General features: G+C 38.4%; 1 protein-coding gene across 1 annotated transcript; it reads left to right on the top strand.

Annotated features, from left to right (window-relative positions):
* The first annotated feature begins 262 nt into the window (after window positions 1–262).
* LOC112152429 (guanine nucleotide-binding protein G(i) subunit alpha-1) lies at window positions 263–8,886 on the top strand. The gene is made up of 9 exons (XM_024282007.1): window positions 263–670; window positions 3,609–3,651; window positions 4,336–4,477; window positions 4,758–4,915; window positions 5,023–5,151; window positions 5,290–5,419; window positions 5,489–5,642; window positions 7,557–7,749; window positions 7,826–8,886. The coding sequence occupies exons 1-8, from the start codon at window positions 553–555 to the stop codon at window positions 7,745–7,747; spliced, it is 1,065 nt and encodes a 354-aa protein (XP_024137775.1). The 5' UTR covers window positions 263–552; the 3' UTR covers window positions 7,748–7,749; window positions 7,826–8,886.
* Window positions 8,887–10,437: the final 1,551 nt, after the last annotated feature.

The following is a 10,437-nucleotide window of genomic DNA, read 5'->3' as shown; positions in this document are numbered from 1 at the left end:
GGTGCAGCAGGTGGAACCAAGCAAGAATTTGATTTGTAATAAATCCATTGGTGCATCCTTTTCTTGTAATGTCCACATTTCTATTAAAATCTTTATTTTAATTTCAGCACTATTGTGAGTGAATGACACATGTTTTAAACCTGTAGAGATTGCATCAAATACACCCATAAATGGCACTTAGACCCTGGAAGTTTAGATGCTCACGGCGCATGCGCAGTTCAAGTGTTCTCGTGAGCACGGATAAAAGCTAAATTAATGCATTTTTTAACGTTTCCCTACATTACAGTGGTAGCCGGGGTGTTCCCGTTTGCTTTAAAGGAACAACTTTGATTAAATTCTTTCCGTTCTAAGAAAAATTGAGACATCCTGTTATGAAATAGAGTTTAAAGTCAGGGCGTGTTTGAATTTCGAGTGTTGGAGAGACTGCCCCCTTCTCCTCCTCCTCCTGACTGGCCGCTAGCTCAGTAGCTTTTGCATGTCGTAGCACCCACTGTTAAAGTTGTGTTTTAGTCTGTGGTTATTTTACTTATTTGGAGTTCGGGAGAGAAGACGATGGGGTGTACGCTGAGCACCGACGATAAGGCTGCGCAGGAGCGGAGCAAGATGATCGACAGGAATCTGAGGGATGACGGAGAAAAGGCTGCTCGGGAGGTCAAGCTGCTTCTGCTCGGTGAGAGAAAGATGGATGGGCGGACGGGGGCTTGTCGTGTTCCCCGAACTCCCTTCAAACTCCTCTTATTGTTACAGGAAACCATTTTTAAAGACACACCTATTAAAAAAAAATAGGCTTAAAATGTCTGAAATTGGTGAAAGTCGGGCGGTGGTGCTGGGGATTTAGAGGGTTATTGAATGGGGAGGCGGTGGTGTCGCTAGCTTAAAAAGTTCGAGCTACTGTTTGCTCCTGTGCGTCTATCCTGCTTAATAAATTAAAACCACCGCGGTCTAACTGACTGTTGGTTTTATCAGCTGCGATTACACTCGTCGTGGACGCGTTTATCCCACGGTAATTCTCTAAGCTAATTTAACTAAGGCAATTAGCTGCTTAGCAGCTGTAGCGCCTCGATGCTAGCCGAGTTAGCTTAAAATGTAGCCGTTACTTTCGTTCCCATCAAGGTTTCTTAGCTTAGCTCCTGTGAAGATAAACCCGTTAAAACATTTTTTCCCCTTTATTGAAACATATAATATCTAACGAGGTGTTTTGCTGCATTAAAAAAAAGAATAAACGGTGTCTCTTCGGGGCAATTGGCACTACATTTCCACCCACCGAGTAGATCAAACAAGCTGGCAGTGCAGATTTTAAATTATTGAACGTATGTGACGCACATGTTTACGCCCGAGAAAATACTTATTGATTAATCTATTTAATGCTTAGATGTTATACGACGGGTCTAAATACCTCATAATGCCCGTTATTAACGCACTTTGAAGATATTTTTTGTTTTGTTAAAAATCCCTTAAAAACATCTTGATTTCATACTTAGCATGAGATACAGAAACTAATAATTTTGATGTTTGGTTTAAGGATAAATATATTTAGTATTAAAAATGTTTTTCAATTTTATTTTACTGGCGAAATGTTTAAAAAATAAGCTACCTTTTGCTTTAAGTTTTCTCATGGATGGAGTACAGTTGTACAAGTTGACAGCAAAAAACAACTATTACAACTTAATAATTAACCTGCTTTTAATCTTTATTTATTTACATATTTTAAGTGTGTCCAAAGGCTAAATGTTGTTGTTCATGCGGCCAAGAAAATAGTCAACACTGGCCACATCCATTCAGAAAATTGCATGCGAATAGTAACTTTTTTTTTTTTGCAGTGGATCTATGCAAATAATGAAACAGACTTTTCTAAAAATACATCTTTGTGTTCGTGTTTGGTCACAATATTGAGGATTGTGATTCACTTATTTTCTCTTCGTGTCATCATTCTCACAGTAACCAACATTGAACATTTTCTTTTGTGGATTTATATCCTCATAGTCTTCATTTTATTTAATTCAGACGTTATATTTTGTTGTTGTATTTCCGTTTTTTGTCTTCCTATTGTGTTTTGTTCGTTCAACTTTAAAGGTTCCTCATAGAAATTCTGGTTGATATCCACTCTTGCAACAACTTGTACGTAGGAGTTGTCTGTATAACTCACCTGATAATTTATATTGTTAAAACAGCTTTAAATAGATTTTGTTGTGGTGTTTTAATTTTTTGCAAAGCCTAGACTTTTAGGTGTTCAGTAAAAAAAAAGTAAAAATCCTACATTTTCTTTTACTATTGAATGTTTTCTGGGTTTATACTGCAATCACAAATGGCTGTTTTTCATGTGGGACGTTGAGTTGATGAACATTGTTGCTCACCTGGGAGCCAGGACTCCCTGTAGAGGTTGTGTAATTAAAATATTGTGTGTGCTCAGCTCAAAACACTCATGGTAGAATCACAACACATTATTTGGGTCGTGTCGAGCCGGCAGCGGCACAGGGGTTGATTGCTCGCCGCCCCAGGCGCCTTAAACTCTCCTGTCAGTGTCCTGGCACGGCAAACGCTGATGCATTATGGGGTGGCGTTTACTCCTTCTATTGGCCTCAAGATCCGTCACAAGTTGATGCTGTGGTACATCTCTGCAAGGTAGGCCGCCAGCCAGTGCCTGGAAACGCCAGCAGAGTGATCAGAGACATATTTTAGGGTCACAGTTCAACTGCTGCGCTCAGAGCAGGCCCTAAATCTCAGTGGAAGCTGTTTTCTAAAATCTAAAATTTATTCCAATGACATAGCCACAGTTTTGCGTGAAGCCCCATAAGTATATTGAATGTCATGTGAAGTGCAATATTGTTCCCATTTGAATCAAAATCTCCATATGGAAAACAGCTGGCCCCTATAAGTCTAGCCAGCCTATTAAAGCTTGTGTTGCTAACCTAGAAATGTAAGCCGTTTAATCTCATTGATGGAAGGATCTACTCGATTAATCCAATTGTTCTGAGAAGCCTGGAAATTGGCCTTTAAAGTTGTTTGTAACTGCACACAAGATGATGTATCCCAGTTTATGAAATGGTTTTAGGAACAAATATCTGTATTTATTGTTTTTCTGTCATTCAGAGAAGAGAATCAACAACTTGACACTTTTATTGCAATTCACTGAAGTTTGGTTTTATTATAAAACTACATAAGACATTTTCCACCTTCATTCAGACAAAAAAATAGAAAAAAGAGCTGGTACAGGTCTTATCCACACTATTAACAATATGCATGACAAAGTAACGTTTTTAAAGTGTGAACTTCTTAATAAATGCAGAAATCCAAACGTCAGACTGTAGATTTTACTTTATAACAACCTTTTTAGATTTTGTGCTATTAATATGTTGTATAAAGTTAAGTTTTCCTTTAACTTCAAGCACTGATGATAGCAGTGATGCACGCTGCCTCCTGCCTTCTAGCTTCTGTTATGGCTTCAAACAGAGACCAGCTCACCTCTGAAGAATCTGCTGCATGATGCTTATCATTGTGGTTTATTATTAAGTAACATGGTTGACCTTTTTTCTTATAGTGAAACTTAGGTGAAAGACAAATGCAACAATTTATCTATATCTCATTTTAATAGTTGTGTTTTGTTTCAGGTGCTGGAGAGTCTGGGAAAAGTACCATTGTTAAACAGATGAAGTAAGTGAATGACTGGAGTTTACAAATCAAAAACTTTTACGATTTTTTTTTAAACCATTCTATGAAATCTGAGATATATTTCTTAAGAAAAGCACATTCTTTTGAAAAATCCATTTACAGTTAATTTAATTGCAAATAAACACATATGGGTGTGGCTTTGTTTTTTTTTTTTGCTCTTCCAGTATAAGATAGGCTTAAAAAACGTAAAAGTAATGATTCCTTCATAATGTATCATGCACAGTCGTGGTGTAAAGGTTCATACATCACAGAGAACATTACTCTGCTGGCACCTTTAGTCTTTCCCAGTTTGCATTGCAGCTCCACCGCAGACATTTGTTACTCATTGCTGCTTGGCCACATTTCGTCATCAGTCATGAGTTGCCATCAAAGCAGTGAACTGTAGACAGAGAGCCTCCTGTTTTAACTGAAAAACAAAAAAATGTTTTAAAATAATAGGCTATAGTTTCTTTATGCTTTTCTATTTCTTAAAATTAGGGTTTTTATTTTATTTTATTTTTTTATTTGAAGAGGAAAACATGAAATTGCTGCCCCCTAGTGGTGAAGAGTCTTTATGTCATGGCGGCACATGAATCATTTATAACTCAGCACAGTAGCTGTAGGAGTTTTGTTTTTTATCAGAGTGTAGACGTCAGGACTAAAATAAAATCTTCTTGTGTCTGTCAGGATCATCCATGAAGCGGGTTACTCAGAAGAGGAGTGTAAGCAGTACAAGGCTGTGGTCTACAGTAACACCATCCAGTCCATCATTGCTATCATAAGGGCCATGGGGCGCCTCAAGATCGACTTTTCTGAACAGGCCAGAGCGGTGAGTGCAGGAAAACAAATGCGCACGCTTTATTTGAACAGTTTCTGCAGGATTTGTTTTTGAAAGATGAAGATGAAGCTTCTTTTAGGCAGCACCACTCAGGTTTATCTTAGATTATATGTTGAATCCCAGCAAGTCATTTGTCTGACTTGAATTTTGTCTTCAGCATCGTTAGCTGAACAGTTCTAAACCCGATCAAATCCGATGTTCTTCATGGCCAGTCTTCGTTTTCCTCACATTTTGTGAAGCTGGTAAAAACTATTCCTGTATTTCTCGGTAGGATGACGCTCGCCAGCTGTTCATGCTTGCGGGTTCAACAGAGGAAGGCTTCATGACAGGCGAGCTGGCCGGTGTGATCCACCGGCTGTGGAAGGACGAAGGCGTCCAGGCCTGCTTCAGCCGGTCCCGCGAGTACCAGCTCAACGACTCCGCTGCTTAGTAAGTAGGAAGTATTGACACACACGGAGGAACAGCAGGCCTTTATCATTGTATCAGTATTTTTAACCTGTTGTCAATCTCTTTGTTTACACTTTCTCCTCTCATAGTTACCTTAACGACCTGGACAGGATATCCAACCCTTCTTATGTTCCCACTCAGCAGGATGTGTTGAGAACCAGAGTAAAAACCACCGGGATTGTCGAGACACACTTCACTTTCAAGGATCTGCACTTTAAGTAAGTCCTACTTGTACAAGTGATTGAACAATTTTTACACAACCCTGAGTGGTGCTTCCCTTTAGTCTGCATTCAGACTTTGTTTTTTATTAACCAGGAAGACAAAGAATGTTCAGGTGTTTGTTTCTGTGTCTTTAGAATGTTTGACGTGGGCGGACAGCGATCAGAGAGGAAGAAGTGGATCCATTGTTTCGAGGGAGTCACCGCCATCATCTTCTGCGTGGCCCTGAGCGACTACGACCTGGTGCTGGCCGAGGATGAAGAGATGGTAGGAGCCGTCCGGCCTTAGCAAACACACCCACCTCTCCTGTCTGCCGCATCTGTTTTTGTCTTCCAGAATCGAATGCATGAAAGCATGAAGCTGTTTGACTCCATCTGCAACAACAAGTGGTTCACTGACACCTCCATCATCCTCTTCCTCAACAAGAAGGACCTCTTTGAGGAGAAAATCAAAAAGAGCCCGCTCACAATCTGCTTCCCTGAATATCCAGGTCAGACATAAATCCAAACACGTGCGTGCAGAGCAGGTGTTCTGCACATGCAAATGCTCTACTTTGTATGTCTTAGGGGCAGAATAACAACTAACCAAAAACATATGTGCAGTTTCAAAATAAGAGCATAAAATAGACCCGTTAACAAACTTGTTTTGATTTCATTTTTTATCTTATTATTATGTGAGATGTCACTTGTTAATATGAAGATGAACCCAAACAAAAAAGCAGATTATGCCAACTTAAAATGGATCATAGCAGTTATGACTATGTTTCCTGGAAATGTGACATTAGTTTAGAGTGATAAAAACGTAAATAAAATGTCTTATTAGCTTCACTGTTTTTGCAGAAAATGACTAAAGCATTCATTATGTCTTTGATTAAAGGAGTCAAGGATTCGTACGTTTGAAAATGAATTAGTTAGAACCACACGTCATTAATTAAACTGAGTCATAACTTCTAAAACCAAAAATTCTTTTGTCGACCAAAATCCTTTTTAAAACAAAGAAGTCACGAATGACGAGACTGTGATGTCAAATGACTTTGAAAACAGGAAGAAAGAATGCAACTTTTTACATTTAAGTCATATTCATCTTTAAAAATAAAATAGTTGTGTAACTATGTGACTCATTCTAGAGGACACAGGAATAACTAAAAAGCTGTGCTCCTACACAGTTATGAGTAGAAAAAAAGGTTTTTTCTATTTAACTTTAAGCTGAGGAAAGGCGAATATAAAAAAAAAAAATAAGCAACTTTTTTCTTCCATAAAGTCTCACTCCAACTATATCTTGTAAAATTGTTCCCAGTGGGTTTTTGATTATGATTATCCAGTTTTTAGCCCAAATCAAAAGCCTTTAAGACATATTTTCTGCAGCGGGCCAGGAGTTAATCAGAAATGCTCTTCTGGATTGTAGAGGTGGGATGAAATATCGGTATGGAAAACTATCAACATATTTTAACTTATGAACGATTACGCTCTTTTCCTGTTTTTTTTTTTTTTAATACCATAGAAGTCCACCAGGGGGCGATTCTCACAAGCTTCACAGTGAATTTATTTGGTACTGGAGCCACATCATCAATTTTTAAATGAATATGGCTGCCAGAACAGTAATTACAGTGATCATATAATATTAACAGGATCAAAGTTCATATTGTGCCTTAATAGTAGTAAAGTATCTGAAATAAAATGTATAATTAATTAAAATACTACATTATGAATTTTTATTTCCACCTTTTTTGTTCTTTAAAGTGAGTTGGTAATATGATGTAATCTGCATTTTAGATCTTAATTGGAGCTTTGTTTGTTACTTTAACCCTTGTGGTATCCTAGGTTACGTTACGTAGGGAGTGGGGTCGTCTGGAACCCACAAGACAGCTCACAGTACTTTTTTGTGTTGTAAATTGTTCTAAAAAGGTTTCAGGGAAAACAAAGATACAAAATAGTAATATATTATAGACTACCAAGGTAATATATTGATTATTGCAATATTTGCATGGTTCTATCGGTTTTTTGAGCCATGCATCATGAATCGCATTGTATCGTGAGTTACCCTGAGATTCCTAACTCTACTGGGTTGTGGGTATCAGCGTTGACGCGGATGTTAGTGCTGCATCAGCTCCTTCTTTACGCTCTCCCCTACCTATAGCACCTCACAAGCCCGGGCTAACATTAGCATAGCAAAAAAAGTGGAGGAGGACAATTTTGGCCCCGCCCATGGCAGTAGCTGCATCTCAAATCCGAGCTTTTCCAAACATCTGGTTTTCATCTGCTCCCGAGCCAATGCAATTTGAATAAAAAAAAATACTACTTATGCAGTTTTAATCCTAAATTATTTTATATCTGTGCTCCATCATGAGAAAACACTAATGTTAAAGCCTGGTTTTCATTGGAGCGGGTCTCTGATTTCGCTGCAGGCTCAAACACCTACGAGGAGGCTGCGGCGTACGTTCAGTGCCAGTTCGAGGACCTAAATAAAAGAAAAGACACCAAGGAGATCTACACTCATTTCACGTGTGCCACCGACACCAAGAACGTGCAGTTTGTGTTTGACGCCGTCACTGACGTCATCATCAAGAATAACCTGAAGGACTGCGGCCTTTTCTGAAGGTACCGAGCGCTGCCGTCAGGCCGGACTGTAGGAGCTCCGTGTTTTAGTCTAAAGGTGTCATTTCTCTTCTTTCAGGGCAGTACGCCAGTTACTTTCCCAAGTGACTTTTTTCATCTGGAGTCTGAGTGGAGGCGGCTTAGTGGACCCTGTTGAGAACGTCACTTTTAACCTCTTATTAACTTATGTTCAACTCTAAAAGTTATGAAGACGGTGTGTAGAAAAAAACATTTTGTGTAAAATATTTGTACAACAGTTAATGGCAAGGGATTTTTTTTTTTCTTTCTGCCGTTTTTAAAATTAGCTTGTTTTATTTTATTTTTTATATATTGGGGGGAGGGAGATGGTTTTTTTTTGTTTGTTTTTTGGTCCATCAAGGAACACTGTCTTTTATTTTTAGTTGCTTGAGCCTCGCATGCCTTAGTTGCAGTGTTTTCTTCATCGTTTTGTAGCTACCATCAAAGTCCCTTGAATCCATATTGTCATTTTTTGTTTGGAGTCCTTCAGTTTTTGCCTCATTTCAAAGACAGGGGAGGAAAAAAAATAACCAAGACCAAGTTACTCTGCAGACCAGTTCACTCTGACACTGACATACTGTGAGAGCCGTGTGGAAACTCGCATGATCGAGAACTTAGTTTCAGATGAAGTCCGTATGAGTGAAGTTGTGTGTGTGTGTGTGTGTGTGTGTGTGTGTGTGTGTGTGTGTGTGTGTGAATGTTTGCTCAGTATGAAACAAAGGGACTTTGATTCCTCACTTGTCATCCTTCTTCAAAGTTTTTATTTTTCTAAGCGACCAAAAAGAAGCTACTTTGGCATTATTGAGCGCACAGCGACACTGTGCCGTTCCAAACATTCCCGAGCGACATGGAGGAGGAAGCAGCTTTGAAAAGAGGATGGCAAAGGTGGCCTTGTAGCAGACTGTAATGACCGAACATAGACCCTGTGTTCAGTGTAGACAGACAGCCAGCTGAATACGAGTGCACTGTTACTGATTAGGATCTGTGATGGGTTCAAGTTACATATCGCCCTTCAGTCCCCCTGCCCTGTTTTTTCATTGGATGGGGACATTAGTGGACTAATCCAAGTGATTTTGCTAATAAAAGGGTTGCAATGGTGAAACCATGGCAACTTGCACAACAGTTGTTTTTTTTTCTTGCTTTACAGTAAAGACCTGACATAATATTTCATTTTTGTTAGATATTTAAGTGTTTTCAATCTAAAATATATATTATTATTATAAGTGACTACATTTTGTTTAAAAATAAGGACATCATTTTGACAAAACATGTATGGTTGAAGCTTTTTTTGCCTGAATTGTTACTTTGAATTGTGCTTAATAATTATGAAATTAAAGTGAGACAAGTTAGTCAAGACGATCTATCAAAAAAGCTATCAAAAAAGTCTAATAAATAGGTTATAAACAATCTTACATAACTGAAGAAAAACATGTAGCTCTGGTTTTGTTAAATGTCTCCCTCTAGTGGACGCAACAGGAAACTGCAGTTTACTAAACCAAAGGAAATGAGTGTTTGAATATAATCAGCAAATTTCATTTCTCACCAACACACTCTGGGTTATCCTACAGTATCTTTTTTTCAAAAATGATCAGGATTTAATCTAATTGGTCTTGTAGAGATTGACTACCGGGGTTTATTTGCTTTCTTGAGCTAATCCAAAGCATTAGAGATGCTGGTGGTCTTATCAAAGCATCTTAATTACATTTTGGGAAATATTAGCTGCATTCATCTCAGTGTTTAAAAATCTAACGTGCCACAAATGGGTCACGGCAGAGCCAATGTTGACTTCCATGTTCCATGGCTGAGCTGCAGCTGCTCTAATACAGTGATAAGGTCTGAGCTATTTCTGCGAGGCTATTGTGTGATTTTAAAAAAAAAAGTACATTCAGAGCTATTTAGTTAATCCCTAGAAACGCCCTCCTGGCGGTGTAAAACTGATTGTAATTGCCTTAAAAATCAACATGTGAAGGAAATAAAGAAACAAAGACCATGTGGTTTGTAATAGATCTTGAGTAAACAGCATTACATGTCATAAAAAAACAAGCTAAACTTGCACATAGTCAAATTGATGGTTTAAAAAAAGTCTGAAAACAGCTTAGATCCTGCAGGCCTCACTCAGCAATATCAGCATAGGTTAAAAAAAGATTAAATAACCCAACAATATAAATGTTATTTTAAGAAAAAAGCTAAAAATAATATATTTCAGTGTATTAATGGACAGAATCGACATCATTTAAGTCAACGAAGGTTGTCTTTCAGCTTTCATATTTCACCTGAAACAAAGTTTATCTTCAGTTTAATGACGTAAACCAGCTTCATCCACCTTCTGGAGGATGGACACAACTCTGATCCGACTTCATGGAGGAAGTGTGTCCATGTCTGAATGTTGCATCACCAGGAATGCTGAACCTTAGAGAGTTACTGCCTCTTATGACACTAAAACAGATATGTCTATTCTTGCATTGCATCACCGCCTCAATATTTGTGAGAATTGCTGCCCAAAGGCAGCTGAAGACAGAAGAAAAGCCTATTATAGGTTCTCTAGTCAACACATGGAATCACATTTTAATGGACTAAGTTTTAACAGACCTGGAGAGAAAGAGAAATAAAGATGCAGTGGAATGAAATGTTCGCTGCTGAGGACTTTGATATCCTCCTAATGTCTGCCCCCAC

This window comes from Oryzias melastigma, linkage group LG6 (assembly GCF_002922805.2).
Source record: "Oryzias melastigma strain HK-1 linkage group LG6, ASM292280v2, whole genome shotgun sequence".
Taxonomy (NCBI): domain Eukaryota; kingdom Metazoa; phylum Chordata; class Actinopteri; order Beloniformes; family Adrianichthyidae; genus Oryzias; species Oryzias melastigma.
The sequence above is the reverse complement of the archived record's forward strand: the minus strand, read 5'-3'. Positions and strand labels throughout refer to the sequence as shown.

Bases quoted from the DNA above. Each gene is read 5' to 3' on its own strand.
- LOC112152429 (XM_024282007.1), top strand. From the start codon at position 553: ATGGGGTGTACGCTGAGCACCGACGATAAGGCTGCGCAGGAGCGGAGC. The intron at 5,152-5,289 runs GTAAGTCCTACT...CTGTGTCTTTAG, and splicing joins TTCAAGGATCTGCACTTTAA to AATGTTTGACGTGGGCGGAC. The intron at 5,420-5,488 runs GTAGGAGCCGTC...TTTGTCTTCCAG, and splicing joins TGGCCGAGGATGAAGAGATG to AATCGAATGCATGAAAGCAT.